The sequence below is a fragment of the Microtus oregoni genome, unplaced genomic scaffold (assembly GCF_018167655.1).
Source record: "Microtus oregoni isolate MIOR12 unplaced genomic scaffold, Mior012 000025F_ref0000491, whole genome shotgun sequence".
Lineage (NCBI taxonomy): Eukaryota > Metazoa > Chordata > Mammalia > Rodentia > Cricetidae > Microtus > Microtus oregoni.
In genome coordinates this window covers 20,587,646-20,610,338 of record NW_024543084.1, presented here as the reverse complement: position 1 = coordinate 20,610,338, position 22,693 = coordinate 20,587,646, and the positions used below count along the sequence as shown (strand labels likewise).

At 43.4% G+C, this 22,693-nt stretch overlaps 1 protein-coding gene across 2 annotated transcripts in view; it reads right to left on the bottom strand.

Moving 5' to 3' along the window:
• Positions 1-2,291: 2,291 nt before the first annotated feature.
• The window catches only part of Mrrf (mitochondrial ribosome recycling factor), a 59,885-nt gene continuing 39,483 nt past the window's right edge, over positions 2,292-22,693 (bottom strand). Inside the window, exons 7-8 of one of the 2 annotated variants that reach the window (XM_041674560.1) lie at positions 12,485-12,644; positions 2,292-3,193 (exon numbers count right to left, since the gene is read on the bottom strand). In XM_041674560.1, coding sequence (XP_041530494.1) covers positions 3,116-3,193; positions 12,485-12,644 — 238 coding nt within the window. In that variant the 3' untranslated portion in view covers positions 2,292-3,115. The remainder of the gene's footprint in view (positions 3,194-12,484; positions 12,645-22,693) is intronic. The other variant, XM_041674561.1, reaches the window with a different exon arrangement.

Sequence of the window (22,693 nt, the reverse complement as noted above, 5' to 3'; positions counted from 1 at the left end):
GGAATTGAACTCAGGACCTTTGGAAGAGCAGGCAATGCTCTTAACCGCTGAGCCATCTCTTCAGCCCCCAAATGGGAGATTTTTAAGCAGATTAAAACCAAGCCTTTCATGGGACTTTGGGAGTCACCAAACTGAACATAGAAGGTGGTTAATTCTGCTAGCATGAGAATTTCCATGCCCAGTTGGCTCTTGAGGTAGACTGTCACAGGAGAAGGGGACAAGTTACCAGCTCCTATATGCTGGTATCTCAGCATACCCAATCAGGTCCTTGCCACCAACACATCCCTAACACACAGGACAGCAGAGCTTCTTTGATAAATGTCAACTGAAATAGAGCAATCAGCTGAAAACCATTTGCTGAGCTGTCTCACCGCCCTGGGCTCAGGCTTTCCTTTATTCATTTATCATGATATATGGCTTTGGCCAACATACACACAGGAGAGAAATTGTTGACATGTGGAACCCAAGTACTGAAAATCTTTCATCCCCCCCTACCCCCGTCTGTTCACCAAATAAGTTTTGTTTATTTAAAGACTACAGAGGATTTGGCTGTTAAGAACCAAATGCCTTTGGAGTGGAGTTACAACATAATTTATCATTTCCTCTGTTTATTAAAAAATCCTGCATCTTTGAGCAGCACATTTGCAGTGAGAACTCTGCCATTCACGGAGCTAGAGCTCTGCAAGCTGCAGCCTCTGCATGGCCTGACCTGCTCCCCTGGCTAACTTCCCACTCATCTCTGGCTTTGAGTAGGGAGGCCAGGTAGGAGGCCACGTTAGCTCCTTCCATCCTTGGCCCAATCCTAACCTTAAATTCTCACCGGCTGTTTCACAGCAGGTCCCACCAATGTGGGCAGAGGCAGCAGCAGGAAGCTCATTACTAGCACAGGCTGCTATGATTTTTGCTGCAGGTCTCGAGCAGTGGGTCCCGAAAGCTGCCAGCCCTGGGGAGGGCCCAGCCATGCTGCGGAGGGCTGGTCCCACTGAGCCCAGCCATGTGAGCAGGCAGTGGGTAGGAGGCACGGACACACTATACAGAATAGAATTGGATATTTATTAGTTGAGTTATGGAATGGGAAGGAAAAAGGGGAGAAGGCGGGGGAAGAGAGGAGAGAGAAAGGGAAGACAGAAAAGAGGACAGAGAGAGGGGGAAGAAGAAGAGGGCAGAGAGACAGAGAAGGGGGGAGCAGAGAAGTGGGGAGAGAGGCAGAAGCAAAGCTGCCTCTCCTAGAGGAAGATGGAAAAGACAGCAAGCTCAGGCTGGAAGCTGAAGATCAGCCTGCCTCAGCGGATGGGGGAGGGAGTGGGTGAGGCTTGTCTCCCAAAGTGACAAACAATCATAACACAGGCCAGTCTGGCCAGGTCACAATCACCTAGAACTGAAACAAACCTTCCAGCTCAGCACAGCTGCACCCAGCAAACTGCTGGTGCCCACTAGACCCTTACAAGACGGCCGGTGGCAGTGGAGTCACACTTGGCAGCATCTTGCCCCATCCTCCTCACCTGGACCCTTCATAGCATGCTTTCAAAGACAGTAAACCACAACATCCTGGCTCACTACCCAGATCACAGAAGGGGCTGGGAGCCCAACTTGTGACTATCATCAGGAATGGGGCTTTTTCTGGGCTGAGTGCAGAACCTATCTACAGTAGTCACATCTCAGAACTGAGTCAGTACAAGACACCTGGTTGGTATGTGGGGAAAGCTGCACACGTGTTACAGGAGCGTTCATGACGAGCATATGAGGACAGCAGGAAAATGGTAAGGTTTTACCTGACATCACTGGTGGGAATAGACTTTGGAATCAGAGAAGAAACTTTTTATCCGTGCTTTGTTGCTTGCTAGCTGTGTGACACTGCTTGAGAAACTTTACAACTTGTGGAATGAGGCTGATAATGAAAATGAAAAAGCTCCTTAGCCAAATGTAGAGGCCCGTGTCTTTAATCCAAGCACTTGGGAGGCAAAGGCAGGAGGATATCTGTGAGTTGGGAATAAAAAGGAGAGGAGGGGAAGGGAGGGAGGAAAGGGAGGAGAGGGGAGGGGAGAGGAGAGAAAAGGAAAAAAGCCCCACTACTTCCTACGCCACTGTCTGGGGGGATTCCTTACCTTAACATAGGCATGTTTGCTTCTCTATCTGTAAGTGTAGGTGGTACATATATGTTTCATTTCCTTGGAAGAATGCTTTAAAATAGCTTAGCTCATGGTGGCCTTATTATAACTGAATAAATAAAAACTGATTGTAGGCGGGGAAAAAGAGACTAACTTGACTCTCAAAGCCATGCTAAGGGGAGCTAGTTAGCAGAAAAGTCATCTGGTGCCAAGCCTGAGAGTCTGAGTTCTAGTCTTAGGTCCCACAAGGTGAAAGGAGAACTGACTCATGGGAGTTGTCTGACCTCTACATGAGCACTATGGCATGTGCCTTTATGTGTGCACATGTGTGCACGTATGCATGTGTATGTGTACAGAAACACAAAAAAGAGGTGGGTCACAGCAAAGCACCTGTCTATCAGGAAGACAGGCCCCGGCCAAATGGAGCTCATTACCAAAGAAATGTTGACAGAGGGAGTGGAATGACAGAAAGCAAAGCATTAGGTGGGCAGCTACCAATTTACTCAACATAAATACACGGACAACTTCAAGCGTTATTCTGTGTCATTCTCTTCAGTAAATTTGTCATTACAGATGGTTTATATGTGAGGAGCCCGTGAGCTCAAAATGGGGTCGAGAGCAGGGGCAGGGAGACTGCCCAAGGGTGGGACCGATGCTACACTGAACTCAGTCCTCGTGGAGCGGCAGTGGGACGACAACCCAGAGGCAAACACACTGCTCTTTCCTCTGTGGCTGTTATTTTCCCAATTTATTTAGTTTTGCTCATTAGCAGTCAGAGTGAGGCCCACATAGTCCAAAGGAGTTGGAAATGAGGGCAGGGTCTGATTCCTGTCTGGAAGGAAATGGTCCTGTGGTGACCTCAGAGCCAAGGTCATTGCCACACCAGATTCTAAGGAAACAAGAGATTCGGTGAGTCTGAGCCCCCGTGGTGGAACAGCAGTGACAGCCTCCTATGGATGAGCAGGAGAGTGGCAGACATCAGCTTGTCACCTAAGGGGTGACCAGATTCATCCAAGGAGTTCTTTGGTCTTTGCTGCCAGGTGCCTGTCCAGCTCTGCGACTGTGTCGTCGGCCATCTGGCTGATCTGCGAGAACAAAAGCAAAGTCTGGTGACTGAAACATGCAAACTTCACTGAGAAATAATGATGGACACAAAGTTCCTATGAACTGAGTGCCACCCGGGCACTAAGAAATGTGTTCTCAACAACAGTCAGGCAAGGGAGATGAGACTATTCCCTTTTCAGATAAAAACAAGGCACACCATTTATTCAGGGTGCACAGTCAGAAAGCCGTAATATCAAACTTTAATACATAGTAACCTGATTCTAAGCCAACATTTAGAACTGTTATACAATACAGAAAAGTCAGCCAAGCTGTGGCCTAATAAACCCCTAGGGCAGTGGTTCTGACACTTCCCAGCGCTGCTCCTCATGTGACTGTGACCCCCAACCATAAAGTTATTTCGTTGCTAAGTCGTAACTGTAACTTTGCTATGGTAGGAGTTGTGATGTAAGTATCTGCTATGTGACCCCGTGAGAGAGTTGCTGAAGTCCCTGTGTACCACAGCCCAAAGGTTGAGAACCTCTGCTCTAGAATGCCTTACACTTCAGCTACTCCATTTCAGAAAGTCTTAGATGAACTGATAGAAAGAATGTAAGACCCAGAGCTAGAAAATCCAATAGACACAAAAATGCAAATTACAAGCTACACCTTCAGCTGTCATTGTTAACAAAACTTGCTGCTCTAGCTGCTAATTACAACATTCAGAAACTGCATGCCACAGTGAATGAATGAGCTCCCATATCACAGGTAGAATTCAAATTGATACAAATGCTCATACTATGTAACCCCCAAATATCTCAACTGGGAAAATACCCAGCAAACATGACCCGAACATAAAATTCTTCTCTTATTCTAATTATTTATGTATGGGTGCTCTGGCTATGTGTACGTTTGTGCACCATGTGTGTAACTGGTGCCTGAGAGGCCAGAAGAGCGTGTAAAATCCTCTAAACTGGAGTTACAGACGGCTGTGGCCCACCATGTGAGAGCTGGGAATCTAACCTGGGTCCTCTGCAAGAACACTCAATACTCTTAACCACATAGCCATTTCTTTAGCCCCAAGTTGTTGTTTTTTAAGTTTTTATTTTATTTATATGAATGTCTGTCTACATGTATGTGCCTGATACCTGGGTGTCAGATTCCCTGAAACTAGAGTAGGAACCGCCATGAACATGAACCACCATGTGGGAGCTAGGAACCAGACCTGGGGAGGACAATGAGTGCTCTTCATCAATGGACAACTTTTCAGCTCCTAGCCTCCAAGTTCTTAAGTTCTAGGTATAAAGATGTCTATATGGGCTTAAACATTTTTTTTATAATTTATGTGTATATGTGTGTGCCTGCATGAGTTTATGTGCACTGCATCGTAGGTGATAAAGCTGGTCAGATTGTTAGGAACTGGAGTTACAGGGGTGACGAGCTGCCTGAAGTGGGTGATGGGAACTGAACCTGGGTCCTCTGTAAGAGCAGAAAGCACTCTGAATTGTGGGACGAACTCTCCAGGGCCCCCTCCATGCCAACTTAATTTTGAATAATGAAAACAAGTAGAAAATCTAAAGTTTCAGTATGGGGGAGCAAATGAACACATACAGGCATCACAATGGTTGTGTCAAATTCTAGGAAGAGAAAACACATTTGATTAAGACCCTAGCATGGGTTACATTTGTAATAATAAAAAGCATGTTTTTTTGTTTTGTTTTTTGTTTTTTTTTTGTTTGTTTGTTTTGGATTTTCGAGACAGGGTTTCTCTGTGGTTTTGGAGCCTGTCCTGGAACTAGCTCTTGTAGACCAGGCTGGCCTCAAACTCACAGAGATCCACCTGCCTCTGCCTCCCGAGTGCTGGGATTAAAGGCGTGCGCTACCACCGCCTGGCTAAAAAGCATGTTTGAATAATGCTTCAAGATATTCTTACATCTTGGAGACATGTTCATGCTATCTTTCAATTAAAAAAATAATTCAATATAGAAACTTCATATATATATATATATTCAACATATATATATATATATATATGAACTAATCTATAAAACATCTAAACAAAAATTACAGACTTTAAAAAACTAAGCTGGGCATGGTGGCACACGCCTTTAATCTCATCACTTGGGAGCCAGAGGCAGGTGGATCTCTGTGAGTTCAACACCAGCCTGGTCTATCTACAAAGAGAGTTCCAGGACAGCCAGGGATATACAGAGAAATCCTGTCTCAAAACAAAACAAGCAAACAAAAACACCACTACCAAGAAACTAAGACACTTGCCATTTTATTAACTTTTATTAAACATTTTTCATATCTTCCTTCCCCTACCCACCAAACTTCATGTTCTTTCTCTCTCCCTTTACCACTCTCTCAAAAAGGAAAAAACAAAAAATCAAAACAAACTAAAAAAAGACAGAGAAGAATAAAAAGAAAACCAATAAGACAAAAAACAAAAAGAAAAAGTGCACCCCTCCACTCCAATTTAGTGCTGCCTGGCCAATCACTCCTGGACATGGGGCATCCCCTACAGTGTGGCTGATATACCCAGTGATACTCCATTGGAGAAAACAATTTTCCCTTTTCCAGAAGTATCAACTGCTTCTTGGTTGGGGGGGGGGGGGGGAAGCTCTGTGCTCACTCCCTCTTCTTGGCACTGGACTGTGTGGTTTGGCCCTGTGCAGGTCTCATGCATGCTGTCAGTCTCTGTGACTCACATGCCTGCTGTGCTCCTTGGAGTTACTCACCACCTCTGTCTCTTAGTCTTTCTGCCCTCCTCGTCTGATAAAGACAACCCTCCAAGGACTGAGCGCCCCACTCTCTGCACTAACCAGTGTGGCTCTCTGCAGTAACTATCATCTACTGCAAGACACTTCTTAGATGGGGGCTGAGCAATGCTCTGTTCTGTGGGTATTGCAAGCAAATATGTCAGTAGGCGCAATTTTACTGCTAGGATCCTTTAGCAGAATAGTAACAGTAGGTTTCACCCTAGGCCCATGGCCTACCTAGTCTTAGCAGAATAGTAACAGTAGGTTTCACCCTAGGCCCATGGCCTACCTAGTCTTAGCAGAATAGTAACAGTAGGTTTCACCCAGGCCCATGGTCTATCTAGTCTCAGTTTCTCGGCCACTTTATCAGTGTCACGGATGGGTTTTCAGCACATGAAATGGGTCTTGAATCAAAAGCAAACAAAAACAAAACAAGGGGAATAGTTTAGTTACTCCTACAGTGTGGTCACTACGGCATGAGTAATTCTTGCAGGCAGCCTCTGCTGTAGGTCACAGGGTTTGTAGTTGGATGAAAGTGATAATTTTTCTCTTCAGGGACAATCCAAGTACTTTCCTGCACCATGAAGACTAGTGGCAGGGGTGAAGCTTCTAGCTGGGCACCACCTCAATTTACACGTTTGATGACATAAGTTGTCTTCAGCAATAGGGCCCTACCATCAGGGTATACAGAGTAATCAACAGTCTGAACAATAACCTGTGAATTTTTTTGGGGGGGTGGGGATGGGGGACTGGTCTATGCAACCTTTTTGGCCAATGACTCAACAAGATGTAACCCACTCCTGACTGGCATAAAATGTCTTTTACTTGGTGGCATATGATGTCTAGTTGGAGCACTGTCTCCCTCATTATACGGTGATTTCATTTAAATTTCTTTCATATATATATTTCATATATATCATGCCAAAAATCTTAACATTCTTTTAGTGATGGGAAGATAAAAGGTTATTTAGGTTTGTACTGGTCATATCCCACCTAAGACGCGTATCAAGTTGTCAGGAAGTATTTATTAACAGAAAAATTATTAAAGGTCTTTGAATTTTTCTGTAACAAGTATGCATGCCTTCCTAAGAATAAAAAGATGATTTAGTAGGTCTAAATGGGGTTGAGATGAAGGCAGGCAGCACTGGCAGGAAGCTCTGAGGGCGAGCAGTGTGCAGATCTGTGTGCTCAGCAGCATGGCAGCTGCTGGACATCTTTATTCACCGACCACAGGCCTTAGCCAGGAATTAGGAACTAAATACATGGCTTGAAAGAGCAGGAACTAAACAGGGCTTGCAGCAATTGGTCCCAGGCAGGAAAGCTCTCACCATAGCAAAAACTACACATTTTTTAAGCTGGAAAAGCACAACTCCTGGGACAGCTGGATATTCTAGAAGAATGGCAGTTGCTCCCTCTTCTGTAGTCAGTCACAAATGTCTGAGATGCTTCTGGTCCCTGGAGCTGCCCTTCATAGGCCAGGAGTAGTGGTCAGCAAACACCACACAGCCAAGGGTGAAGGTTATCAGGGTAGAAGGATTGAGAAATGGAGGGGAATACCCAGGCTCACAATCTGATAACACGGGAGAATATGAGCCAGGGGCATTTCATCTCTAAGTCTCTTTCCTCACCCATCAAGATGCTAGAGAGGTGCTGGTCCCTTCCTCGGCTAACAGTTAAGTAAAAACAGGGCTATACAAGCTTGCCATAAGCATATTATTTTATGCAAATGCTGGCTATGTTACTGTGGCTTTTATCACCACTTTCTGACTTCAAGCTAATCCATCAACAAAAGTATTTACTAGCGTTCTAGCAGCTGGTGAGTATAAAAGGTCCCGGCACAGGTCACCTACAGGCTCACCATTTTCATCTTTATCAGGCTCTAGAACACTGATGATTAATGGTACCACCACCAGCAGCAGCAACTCCTGCTGCTGAGTACTCACCACATACAGACACTGGTTAACGATCCACATGGCACATGAAATGCTGCTGACTCCTTTAGCATGTTTTCACCTAGCAGCTACACAGGAGTTTCTACTGTATAAAATCTTTCTGTTTCTGTTAACTCATTATTGAAATTCGACCATCCCACAGAACCCCTATAAAGTGGACAGTTATTGTACCCATTCTACAGAAAACTAAACCAAGGTAATCTTGGGCAAGATTTCTCAGCCCAGTCTGCTCTGCCCACTAACTTACTAACTTCTTATGTGATGTGGTCTCCTGGCTGAGAGTCCTACTCCACAGCACCTGGCCTATTCCTCCCTCACCCTAGCCATGTTGTGCTAGGGTCACTGAGAGGGTTAATTCCATTTCCTTTACAATCACAAGGCCAGGCACCACAGAGCACAGAGTGAAGGTTATCAAGGACCATCAACATTGTTCACATTTAAGCACATGTGTCTTCTGATCCTCCGATCACTCTTGTGAGATGGGCACGGACCATTCCACTTCACAGATGAGCAAAGAGACTCACAGGCGGGTGAAGCCTGTGCTCACTTTCACAGCTGTGTGGGAATGCCTGACTCCAAAGCAAGAAGCATTTCCACTCTCACACCGCACCTTATAAAATTATACACTATCACCAACAACACCAGGACCTCTGCCACCACTGTGTTTCCTGGTTACCAGTTAAAGAGCATGGAAGACTTGAAGGATGCAGCATGGGGTGACAGGAGCACGCCTGCACACAAGTCATCCTTCATGAAGACCAACTCAGCCAGTGTAGCCCCCAGCCTGCCGCCTGCCTGAAGGAGCCCTCCCCTCCCTGAGCTCCACTCATTCCAGAGAGAGCTGCTTCTCAGAGAAAGACGGCAGTGAAAGGATCTTGGCCAGAGCCACTGGCAGCTTCTGCCAAACGCTTTAATGTTCAGCACGCCCATTTCTGGCAAACTAAAATGAAGGTACCACAGCAGGCTGGCAGATGTCAGGAGTCCTGAGCAGGAACATCCCTAGTCCTGCATCAGAGCTGGCCTGGGTTAGGGCTGAGGGAGTCCGAGATCAGATGCAATGACTGAGACAGAACCTATAGCTCAATCATTTCAATTTTACACACCAAAGATGAAAGAAATATTGTTATAAAAATATTTCAAAAGATTCTGACCACCAAAGAATTTTGAAAATGATTTTATAAGAAAAGGTTAATTCCATACAATTAAAAGGCTGTTCACAATCCTATCACTGAAATAACTTCTGATATTTTGATAACTACAAGCTACCCATCTTTGTATGCCTGTGTATCTTCAAAACTTCTTTATTAGACTTACTCATTTTATGTGTGCATGGTTTTCTGTTGTTCGTTTTTTTTTTTTTTTTCAGACAAGGTTTCTTTATGTAATAGCTTCAGTTGTCCTGGAAATCACTATGTAGATCAGGCTTGCCCAAACTCATTGTCCCAAGTACTGGGATTAAAGGCAGGCACCACCACTGCTCAGCATGTGTATGTGTTTATATGCATGTATGTATGTACACCACATATATGCTTGGTGCCCACAGAGGTCAGGACCCCTGGAACTGGAGTTACAGATGGTTGGGAGCCACCATATGAGTGCTAGGAAATGAATCTGGGTCCTCTGTAAGAGCAATCAGTATCTTAACCACTGAGCCATCTCTCTAGCTACAGCTTGTCTTTATAAAAATGTAACTGTAATACTGCTGTATAGTACACTATTTTAAAAAATAATACATTTACCAGTGTAGTGGCACACACCTTTAATCCCAGAACTTGGGAAGCAGAAGCAGGTGGATCTGAGTTCTTGGTCTACAGAGTGAGTTCCAGAACAGTCAGGGCTACAGAGAAACCCCGTTTCTTTTAAAAAAAAGTAAATTAATTCTAAAAAAATTTTCATGTCAATGAAATCTTTTCATAACTCCAATATAGATTCCAATAACTGGAATTCCAATGGACACAAACAATGACTTTCAGGAACTTGGTTCCTAGTTTTCTATCATTAGACATAACACACCAGTGACACATACAGCCCCGTAGATCAAGGCTGACAATTTCTCTTAGATATGTTCCTAAGTTATAAATCAGAAATAAATGGTTGGGGCATCTGTCGTACTGTCCTTTAGGAAGGCTATAAAGATTTATAAGAACAAACAAACTATGAAAGAGGATATAAAGCTAATGGTTTTTCTAGTTATGATCTCTCATGGCGGTCAATAAATGCATAAAAACAAATTCAACAGTAAAAATGTAAAATACAACATAAAGGTGTGGATGGCCTTAGAAAAAAACAAAACGAAAACAACTGCAGGTGTTTTGTCTGTATGTTTGTGCACACGTGTGTGCTCGGTACCCAGGGAGGCCAGAAGTAAAAGCAAAACTAATAGCAGAAACTCCTTTGGTGCCATCCAAATAGAGACGGGAACACACTGCAGAATGCACAGGGCCGCCTCCATTGCTTCCCCACCCAAACTTCAACCACACAACTGTAAGGGAAGGTAACAAGAGGGTAAGAATAACACGGAAATGATATCTCTTCAGCCAGACCCTGACACTGGAGAGACGGCGGTACAGTGCACAACCTCAGGAGCCCACGGAGACACTGGTCACTGTACAATTCACTGTATTGCCAGTGAATGTCTCCATTCTGTCCCACGGTAATCAGACATCAGTTCAGTATCAAAGAACAAAGAATTTCAGTTAGAAAGAATAATAGAGTAGGAAGCAGTGGAAAGTAGGTAGAATCTGAAAAGGGTGGGAAGCCAGTGGTTGAGGGAAGACTTCTGTCAAGTTCTCTGTCAAGTGTGGTTGAACAAGAGCACTGATTCTCTGCTTGTTCTTCCTCTTCAAGAAGCAAGGTCTCTGCACTGAATGAGGAGTCTGATAGCTTGACAAGTTCACAGCCAGGATGCAGCACAAGGGCCAATGTCCACTGCAGAGATGGAATCCCCTAGGATACCGAGGAGGATCAGGCTCTGAGCCCTGGTCGGTGCTCAGAGGACAGCTTGATCAGTGACTGTCCCTCTGAGCCAACACAGGAGGGCAGGAAGAAAGCGAGAGGAGATATTGGGGATTAAAATGCGAGGCATCCTAATGGTACCTTCTGGCATCATAGGAGCCCTTTCGAGGGAGAAATTTACCAAACTCTTGTTACAGAAAAAACAGACCCCAAGGGTCAAGTAATTTCTCCAAGGTCACAGAACATTTGCTGCAGAATGACTTTTCCCTTTGGATTGCAAGCTTCTGGTTCTTCCCAGGATGCTGTTGTAGAATTAGCAGAGAAACACTTTAAAATACATGTTTCAAAGCTGGAGAGGTGACTTAGTAGTTAAGAGCACTTACTGCTCTTTCAGAGGATTCAAGCTCAATTCCCAACACCCACATAAGTTGCTTTAGCTACCTGTAACTCCACTCCAGGGAATCTGTATCTTCTGGATTTTGTGGGCACTTGCACTCACTTGTATATCCCCCACAAAAACACACACATATACATAATATAAAAAAATCTTTTAAAAACACCATTTCTAGAAAATACACTAAATCAGAAGATGTAGGAACGATGCCCAGGAACCAAAATTCCCCTAGGTGATTGCTGGCTGACCTACAGCCAGAACGCTAACTGCTGGTTCAAAATGAGGGCAGTGATTCACTCCACACCTCCCCCAGGCCCCTAACAGCGCTCCTGCTCTGCTTGCGTCTTCTTTATGCCCCAGTCATACCCCATCTTTTTCCAGCTTTCCTAAAATGATGCTTTCATTGTGAACACAGCAGCTCTGAGGCCTATCAAACACTTTGTATGGCATTGCTCATTTCCTTTCCTAAGTCCTGATAAATTCCCCATCTTGCCTCTGATATTGCCTCTTGCAGTATTCTCGACCTGGCTACCATGGTTACTTTTCCTAGGCACACATGTGATCTCATTGTTTGAAAAATGAGACCTTTCAAGAAAGTTACTGGATAAGAGCTGCCTGGGAAGCACTAAAAAATTCCCGGCACCACTCCAGATTCACCAACTTAGTATCTGGGAGCAGGCCTCAGATACTTGCCTGGGGGTGGAGACAAGTGCACATGTATGTGCTCAAGTGTAAAAACCATGTTTTCATCAGTCACCTTTTACTACTGCACTCCAGGGCACAAAGAGAACACAGCAACTCACTCCTCCACACTCAGAAAGCTAGACAGCAAGGCAGGCATCCCTAGGTCTGGATCCCTTCTCTACCACTATCAGCAACAGCTTGAACAAGTTCCCAAACTTCCCCAACCAGGTCTCCTCACTCTCCTCTTACAATCCTGCTGCTGTTTCAGCGGTGGGGACTGAATGCAAGGCCTTGTAGATGCTAGGCACTTGGCTGTTCTTCCAGCCTCTAACTCGGTTTTGTAGTGATGGGGGAAATGAAGTAAAGTGTCCAGCACAGAGCTTAGCACACATCCTAGGATCAACAGCCTCTTCTCCTCTCCTGTGCATCCTTCTGGGGTCTACAAAGCTAGACTTAGAACAGGGACTTAGTGTTGATCGTGTAAATGAAATGACCAGAGGCATTCTGTTTTGTTGTCCCTGCCTCAGATAGGAGTACACAGATTCCCTGGGTCAGACACAGAAACACTACATCTATTGGCAACAGTACCTGTTTCTCTACGAGCCTGATGGTGTCCTCCGAGGCTTTGTCCTTTGATTTCTTCAGCTTATTCATTGCATTAGTGCGAACCTTCCGTAAATTTTCTTTGGCCTTGTTGGTACTCTGTTTGGCCAGTTTTACCAGCATTTCTCTGTGTTCTCTGGTTACTCTGAAAAAAAGTACACACACACAAAAATTGAACAAAACTATTTTTTCTGTAAGATGCTGACCACCAGTTAAGAATTTAACACCATTCTGTTCACTAGCTCAACAGCTTTGATCTGTTAGCTGACAATCTTCACACTCCTGACAGATGCCAATGCACATGCTTAGTTCCCATTGAGTTATCTGGTAAATCCAAGTAAGAGACATTACGGAACCAGAGTCAACACTCAGCCGAGCTACTTACAAGATGCAGACATGTCTTCTCAAAACCTCAGCTGTCTACCAGGAACCCAACAGGTGGGACGGATTAAATGAGCATTTACCATTGACCCTGACACATTTGAAATGTTCAATAAAAGGAACCAATTAGCCACAATTAGCTTTCCCTTCCTCTAAAATGTTCTTTTCCATTCCACAGCAATGCAAATGAGGGACACTAAAGAAATAATGCTATTGCTAAACTTCTACATCACTCAACTTTCAGCTCCTGATTATTATAACACTCAGGAATCACCTCAAAACTAACCTTCACCATCCTGATTACTATGACTAAATAGTTAAGAATCACCTCAAACCCAAGATAGAGCATGAGTCTCCTGAAACACATAACAAACATAGCACCAGTTGACTCAAGAAACACCTTTGAAAGTATTCAGCAACCTATCAGGGCTTGGTGAATGCTATCAGTCTGGTTTTGTTTTGCTTGCATGTGCTTGCATGCGTGGTTCTGGCTGCTACTGCATCCTGAGTCCACCTGCCACTGCGTCCTGAGTGCTGGGATTAAAGGCGTGCACCATTCAGATAAATGTCGGTTTTTATTGTCAGCATCTTCATCATCACAACGAGCGTGAACCATTAAGAAAGGCATTTTACCACACACAGTCATTACTATTTTACATTTAATCATCATAACAACCTAGCAACACAGCCCAGCATTAATGTCCTGCCTTCCTTTCTCCATCTTGTAAACACTGAGTGCTAAGAACGGAGATAATGAATTTGGATGAAGCTATTGCTCTTCATCCCGCTCCTACAGAATTTAGCTAAAGAGAAAGGCAAGAAGACATTCATCAGAGTGTGAGAAGTGCTGTCGTGATCAAAGTAAAAAAGAAAGGGGGGCACAGAGGAGCAGCTCAACAGACCTGTCCCAGAGAAATGACATCTAAATAAATGTGTCAGGTCACTAGGTCAACTCACCACTGCTCTGGGTGTCTTGCTCATAAGCACAAGCAGGAATGCATGTTCCAACCCTAAAATTACACTACACAACTTGCATGATTTAAGAAAATGTGTGTAAAAATGTTGGGCATCAGCTCAGGGCAGAAGCTTCCAGGTCACATTTGTTTCTCTGTACAAGCTGAGATAGAGTGTCCATCAGCCCAAGATGATTATAAAGAAGAGTACCTAATATGTAGTTTGAGAAATACATGTCTATTGTTATCATCCATGGTGAAGTGTTCTAAACCATAGAGATAGGAGACTGCTTGTCACTGCAGCATAATTTACACTATCCTAACTAGATCTGAAGATTAAGTTCAAGTTTCTAGTGCTGGCAGGGCAAACAGGATTTCCAAGAAAAAGCATGTGTAAAAGCTTTGAGGTGTTTCATTTGAGGAACCAGAAGAGCAGATAACAATAAAAGGAGTAACAAGAGATGAAGGCTTGAAAGCTATATCCTGGATGGTCTTACTAGATCATGAACCTGTCCTAGTGAGGTTACTATTGCTGTGATGAAACACCACAAACAAAAGTAACTTGGGAGGAAAGGGCTTATTTGGCTTATACTTCATCATCACTATTCATCACTGAAGGAAGTCAGGACAGGAACTCAAACCATAGGAACCTGTAGGCAGGAGCTAATAAAGACACTATGGAGGGTGCTGCTTACTGGCTTCCTCAGCCTGCCTTCTTATGAAACCCAGGACCACAAGTTCAAGGATAGAGCTATCCCCAATGGACTGGGCCCTCCTCTATCAATGTCCCAGGCTTGCCTATAGTCTGATCTTCCGGAGGCATTTTTTTCAATTGAGGCTCTCTCCTCTCTGATGATTCTGTGTCAAGTCAAATAACACTAGCCACCACAAACCCCATTTTTATAGGTGAAGAAAATCAGGTCCAACCAAATGTGGTATCTTTGTTGCTATTTGGAGATCTCTGAGACAGGGTCTCACTATGTCACACACAATCTCCCGAGTGCTACGATTACAGACATATGCTGCCAGGCCCAGCCTAAATTTGGAATATTATTTGAAGTCAAACCCAGAATGGCTTGTCTCAAAAGTCATTGACTGATTTTATAACAAACTCCTCTGCCCCTGAGATCAACAATCCTGGATGAGCTAAGCAAGCACAGTCCCAAGTTCGAGGCACAGTAGTAGTGATTCAATGGCAGAACCCTCCCAAGTTCTGGGTACATGCTCAGTGTGCTGGCGAGGGAGGACACATGGTAAATATTTCGTGGCATCTACATATTGTTTTCTTCCATGACCAAAAGAATTTAAATAAAGGCAGTCTCTAAAGACAAAGCAGACAGTCAAATTATGTGATCACTAAGCACCTCCAAACCCCTCCTCAAATTAAGAGTCCCATTTTTCCTAAGCAAAAAACTGAGTCTCAGTGATGTTAAGTGACCGGCCCACAGGTTTGAGTGACAAGACTGGGATTCAAACCTAGATCTTTCTGGCCTGTATCCTTGTAATCTATTTCAAATAAATCATGAACTTTTGCTTCCAGGCAGAAAGCTTTCAAAGTCGTAATACGAAGCTTGGGACTGAAAAGGACAAAACCACCATGTCAGGAGTTTAGGGATTTGGATCTGATCTTGTTACTTTTATTCACTGAATGAAAATCATGCTGACATGTTTAGGTCCCTTTTTTGTTTTGCCAAAGCATATGTCAGTATAAAGAAGGAACAGGAAAATTAAAACTTGATCCACTGATTCAAAAAACCTAATCCTGCTGAAATACTAGGAGGAGCAGAAAAGAAACGAAGCTAAGGCTGGAAGAAACCTTTTAAACCTCTCCAAAAAGACCTTCTTAAAGTACTTCAATCTTGTGTTTCATACAGAATTTGCAATAGGTATCCCACTGTTGAAAAACCTTTAATAAAGAAAGTTAACCAGCTTCTCACTGCTTTGTTTATATTTCAAATGGAAAAACACACACATTTTATAGAAGCATAAATTGGGACTCGAAAAGCCTCAAGAATAAAAGGTTATATAAAAAATGAAATCATTACATGTAAGGTAGCCTTAATACAATGTATTATTTTACAAAAATGTTATTACCACAAACAGCAGTTTCTAAGTGTAACAGTGTATAACTATTACTGACATTTTCAAAAAAAAAACATGCTTTAGGATTGACAGTCACAGCCAATTGTCAAAAAACATATTAGGAAAAGAAGAGGGAAATGCAGTAAGAATGGGGAAAGGTGAGAAAAGCTGGATATTGGGCACAGGAAGGGTCAACAGGAAGAAGGGCAGCTGCACTGGTGGATACTGAGTTGTACTGCACAGTAAATACAAGAGCAAACACCTAGGGCAACAGTACCCTGAAGACAGTCATCCATGAGAAAGCTACTTCATCAAAGAGGACAAAAAATGACATCACAGAGACTGGTTCAGAGAAGCAGATACTACAGAGAGAAAGTACTGAGAGAGACGGCAGCATAAAGTAGCCTCAAATACATGAGAGTGTTTATGGATGTCTTAATCAAACACATTTAATTGCTTCCTCATGAAGCAACAAGAGCACATCTGTTTTAGAAAAGAAACATACCACATTATATTATGGAAATATCTTAATCCCTTTCCAGTCCAGTGATTAATACATCAGATCATCTGCAGCTCACAGTCATGAGGCTCTGGGAGTGAACTCAAGGTTGTGTTCCAGGCGCCTGACTGTCCGCTCTACACTGTGCCCATTTGCTTCTCAAGCAACGGCTGAGCCCCTTCTGCTGCATGCCACCAGATCCTGTGCTAGCTGACACACACTACAGAGAAGCATGCCTAGTCATTCCCCAGACACTGAAAAAAGGTATTATGACTAGAGTGGAGAGAGCAGGAGGTAAGGACACCCAAAGTGAGGAGGTTGGCAGGGCTGACAGGTGCAAAACCACACAGTGTCATACTAAGTCATATGCAATGAACTGTTAGCCAGCCTTCAAGAGGAATGTAATTCTGATACATGCATACATTGATAAACCCAAGTGAAATAAAATCAGCTCAGACAGACACACACTGCATGACTCCATCTCTATAAGATTCCTAAAGTAGTCAGAGGCTGAAAGCAGAATGGTTTCCAGGGATCTCGTGTGTGTGTGTGTAACTTTTTGATATACACAGTTTCAGCTTTATAAGATGAAAAGCATTGACACAAACTGACAATTTTTAATGTGTATTTTATCAATTTGTTTGTTTTTTGATTTTGTTTTTTGAGACAGGGTTTCTTTGTACAGCCCTGGCTGTCCTGGAACTTGTTCTGTAGACCATGCTGGCCTCGAACTCAGAGATCCACCAGTCTCCATTCCTCTGGGATTAAAGGTGTGTGCCACCACCACTGCTTGACTCATAATTATTTTTAAGGGAGGAATTCTAGCAAATTATTTTACAAACAATGTGAAACACCACAAAAGAGCTCAAAAGCTAAAGGAGATCTGACTGGGCCTGTATTTTGTATAGACAGCAATGTGCACACCATATCTAAGCAGAGGGAGACTATGCGGAAACCCCTGGGCAGAGAGAGGGAAGCTGGAGACCCACCCCGTAGCAGCTTCTTGGCTGGGTGATGAAGACAGCAGTCTTTTCCACTAGGGTCAAACAGCCCTCCCAGCATGATGCAGGAGTTTTGGCTGAGCTGGCAGGGTCATACTTTGTTTGTACAAATTCCGCCAAGCAGGTCTTCCAGTAACATCCTGGATGGGGGCCTTCCTGCAGAATTCCTTGAGCATGTTCCCATGAACAATAAGCAGAGGGCATGCCCTGCTGGTAACCAACACACAGAAAAACCCACTGGCTGAAATGATATTTCTCATTGTTTCTACCAAACAGGACATATGTATAATGCTATACACCAGCCAGGGAAATCCCTGCTAAGTTGGGTCATTACAGCAAAACCCATTATGATGTCTTTGGTTACTTAAAAGGTGGCATTAAACATAGAAAAATGATTCGAGACCAGCCTGGTCTACAAGAGCTAGTTCCAGGACAGGCTCCAAAACCACAGAGAAACCCTGTCTAGAAAAACAAAAACAAACAAACAAACAAACAAAAAAAAAAACCACATACACACAGAAAAATGAGCTCATCCTAGAGCTCTGCCACTTGTTGGCTCTAGAACTCTGCATGTAGACTCAACCTTTCCAAACTTGGTTCTTCATGTTCAGCGTGAGTGTGGCTACTACTAAGAGGAAGATGCGAGGATGGAATGAAATGATGGGTGGCAAGGCCCAGGCACACTGCCAGCACATATGCACTGCAGGAGTGCTACACAGGGTGGCTACACTAATTATTCCAACCACAGAATCTCCAAGACCTAGGAACAATAGGATGTGAGTGGTGAGGGAAAAAACACTTGAAAAGGATTTGGTTCCTTGAAGCTTTTGTTCACAGAATTAACGGAAAGCAGTGAAGGTAGGTAGAAGGACAGAGGCCAAGCCTGGTGGCATAGCCTATAATCTTGATTACTTGGGAGGTTAACAGGAGAGGGCTGCCATGTTTAAGATCTTCCTGTACTATACAGAGTAAGTTTAAGGCTTGTCTGGGCAACTTTGTGAGAGCCTGCCTCAAAGCAAAAACTAAGGGCTCAATGGAAGGAAGTCCTAGGTTCAGGACTCAAGTATACCAAGAAAGAAAATGAACAGAGAGGGCAGCAGCAGGCAACGGGCCATAGAGGCCAGGATTTCTCTCCAATAGCAAGGGGCAGAAAGCAAAGAAGGCGGTTGCATTCCACGGAACAGCACATCAAAACACATCTCTGATAATTCCAGAGAGAAAGCTTGCCACCCGTCACTGGGCAGCTAGGAGCCTCCCCCACAGTCAGCAGTAGACACATGCCCTGCTTCATTGTTTGCTGGAAGGAGCTGCTCAATGCTTTGGGGCTATGAGACCTGAAGGAAATGTTTTTGTTTAGCAGCCCAGCCGGATTTCCTGTTTCTAAGTATCCCTCCATTAACCTATCTTACATACATTAATGTCTTATAAAGACAACAGACTAAAGAGAATCATACATTTGAGAAGGCTTTCTACCACCTATGCTAATTTTTAGTCTTCCTAGGAACACAACTGGCTACATGCGTTCAAAGGACTGTACACTGACTGAAGTCCAGGTAAGCATAACAGAAAGAAAAAGGATGAGTCCTAACTCCAGCCGCCTGCTGCACGGTCTCCATTACATCACCCATTTCCTTCTCACTCAGCTAGAAGGACCAGAACCCAATCCCTGGACTAAGTGGACAGAACCCTTGCTGAGACTCCCACAAACATGAATGAGTACAGGTTTAGTGGACAAGTGACAGCTGACCTCTAACCTCTGCTCTGCCACCAGTAGTCAGAGTGACCATGGACACTGGCTTTTGCTCTCTGAACTGCAGCTGTCATCTGGAGAAATACTTGAGGAAGGTCTGAAGACACTGGTGGGATTTGAGGACCAGATCTTCCCTGTCTGTCAAACATGTCTAATTGTACTTGAGAGAATTAAATAAGTCAGTAACTGTGACGGTACACAGTGATGGTTCATAAACATTATTGCTACTACTTTCTCATCTATTGAACACAGAACTAGGAGTGGGTTAGGTTAAAAATGTCGCCTCTTGGTCCATTAAGATGGCTCAGCTGGTAAATGCACTTACTACCAAGGCTGACAACCTAAGTATGATTCCTAGAACCACATGACAGCAGGAGAGAACCAACTCCTCCACACATGTGCTATAGCACATACACCACAAGCAATGAAAAGTAAATGTCCTTAAAATACTGTCTTCCACAAAGAACAAATGGTAGACGCTGGTTAAGGAAAAGAATATGTAGGTACTAAACTATTTTAAGTTGTCAATAACACAGAAAATAAATAATGGAGGTCTACGGTATAAATCAGTAGTAAGCACTTGTCAAGCACGTGCAAAGTTCGTTTCCACACCCAGCACTAAAAAGGGGAAAGAAACTAAAAGGGGCCATCATCTACTGAGGAAGATAGCACATCAGCTATAAGCTTAGGCTCTAGGGAAAAGTGACCTTCACTTACTGACTGTGCGATACTAGGCACAGAGAACCAAAGAATGTCCTTGCTCTATGACAAAACAGGGATGATAACCTAGGACCCCAAAGGATTATATGAACATATTAGATGATACACAATAGCAGCAGGAAGAGCAGGGTGCATATAGCAGATGCTCATACTCATTTATACCGCAAACACTGGTCCTATATTACATACTTACTACATGCTAAGCCCTGTTCCTGGGGCTAAGGATATATAGATGAATAAAATAGACAAAGTTTTCCCTCTGTCTTCCCAAAGCACTCACATTCTAGCAAAGGGAAAACAGACAATAAATAAATGTACAAGATCGCATAAGTGTATGAAGAAAATAAAGCAAGACGAAGATATATGGAGGACCTTGTTATCCATGGTATAGTGATATGCTGCTCAACTGTATCTACCTTATCATCTGATGCTAACATCTTTTCTGCTTCAGAAATAATAACAGCTTCGGAGCTCCTTCCGAGTGCCAGGCTCTAAGCTGATGCATGCTGTTGTGCATTAACTTGGTGAATGTCACAACACTCCAGTGGCCTTAGTGTTATTACCTAGGTTTTATAGATTATAAAGCAGAGACTCAGACAAATGAAGCAGCAGCCTGCTAGACCTGGAATCTGAGGCCAATGTGGCCTCGGTCCTGAATTTCAGACCTTCTGCTAAAGCCTCATTGTTGGTTAGTCAAATCCAGCAGCTGGACTTACAAGTGCACTCTACACTATGATATGCTTACATATGTAACAAGAAGAGACGGTTTGCTGACTTTGCCTGAACAATAAATGGTACTACAAGAAATGGTAGCTAGAGGACAATGGCACAAGGGCAGGAGGAGAACCAGCCATTGCTAAAGTACAGCTTGAAGATTACCAGCAATCTATATACATGTGGGCTGTGTAATGCAATGGCTTTACCAATACTTCCTGGAATGTGCCAATCATGCACACTACCCCATAACAAGATCTATAAAGCAAGGCCAGAACCAAATGGAACAATAGATAATACAGTTAGAACATGGGCTCCGGAACCAGATGGGTTCAAGTCTGAAAAGCGGCTCTTCCACTTACTAATCTGTGACCTTGGGCAAGTTATTTAAACTTCCCAAGCCCAGTTTCCTCGTTTATACTACAGTCACTTCAAAAGGATATTTCTAGGTAGCTGAAAAAAAATGAGACAACTATGAAAAGATATGTGCAAAAAAAATAAAGCAGCCTGCGGTACTAAAGACATTTCATCCTATTTCCATAAACTAAGGACAAATGTTCCTCAGTTTATGATGGGGACATGTCCTGATGAGCTGATTATAAAATAACAATAACCTAATGAAGCCACTACTTCACACACCTCGTCCTCCAGGCCATCAGGCAGCGGGCAGGGGCTCACTATCCCCACAGGAGCACTGTAAAGCTGCTGTCCACTTCTCATTTATTACATTCTTTCCCTTTCCCCTGCTGTCAGATCTACACTGCAGTCGAGCAGTCCCAGTGACTCCTGCCCTCTTCTCCCCTTCATCCTTCACAGGATCCTCCCAATCATTCTTCACAAGAGTAAATGCTGTGATTATTCCATCTTGTACACAAAGAATGTGGGGCTAAGAGAGTTGGTATATCTTGCCCAAAGATGCAGCATGTTTTTATTGGTTTTTTTAGGGTTGAAATCCAGCTCTGTCATAGCTTTCTCTATACAAAGCAATTTCCCTCCCAACTCAACTCAACTGGGGACCATCCTAATCAATCTATTATTGTGGAAAAATTTCCTGGAGAAATTGTGTATCCATGTATGGGGAAATGTTGAGGTCAGCTGAGGGAATGATAGCTGAGACTTCTTGTGATCTTTGGAGTTCTCTGGTCTGATTCTATAAGAAATTCTCTTCTGATTACTTCAGAATTTTGGTCTGGGGGAAGAAGACCATCCCTAAGACATCAGCTCCACCATCCAATATGTACAGAAGAAGAGAGATGGTAAACATGGAACAATGAGCCTTGGTAGAAACAGGTCACTGGCTGAGGAATGTCAAGGATAGCCAGGATCTCTGTCTTTACCAGAAACATAAAGTCAGTCTATACCAGACTGTAATTCATATTCAAAGAATAAACCAAGTGCTTATTAACAATCAAACTACAGTGCTCCAGAACAACTTAAATTCTATGATAATTACAGCATAATGACTCAACTCCTCCCATTCCTTAAAAGTGGAGCAGAAAAAAAAAGTCATGACCATGTGGCTGGGAGACAGGTTAGTTTTGAAGAGGAAAGAAAGTAATAAGGACTAGAAGAGAATCCACGAACAACAACAACAACAAAAAAGTAGCCTTGATTTTACTACCAAATAAGTAGGATTTTTAAAAAGGCTGTGTCTAAGAATTATTTAGCAAGGAGAATTAATTCAAACACTGCAAGACAAAGAATTTAAAAGGCCTGTGACAGATCTCAAGGAAGAAGTCACAGATTTAATATCTGATTACTCTTTAAAAATCATTGACACTTAATCTCATTTTATAGATAAGGAGGCCAAATTCAAAAAGTTAAACATTTACCTGGGGTCTCCACTGTGGGAGGTACTCATACCAGTATAACTACCCTCCCTAGACTGGCTTTGAGGGGTACAGATTTCCACAGCTTCCAGTTCCCAAACTGTCAACCCTCCAGGACATTCAGCTGAGATCATTCCCAAACAGACTTCCTGGTTATTCCCAGGCAATAACCAACCATTTCTGGCACAGGACTGACTAACACAGGCCTCCTCTAGGGGCAACCAGACTAGAAAAATTTTGAGAAGAGGAAAGACATAGAGCAGTC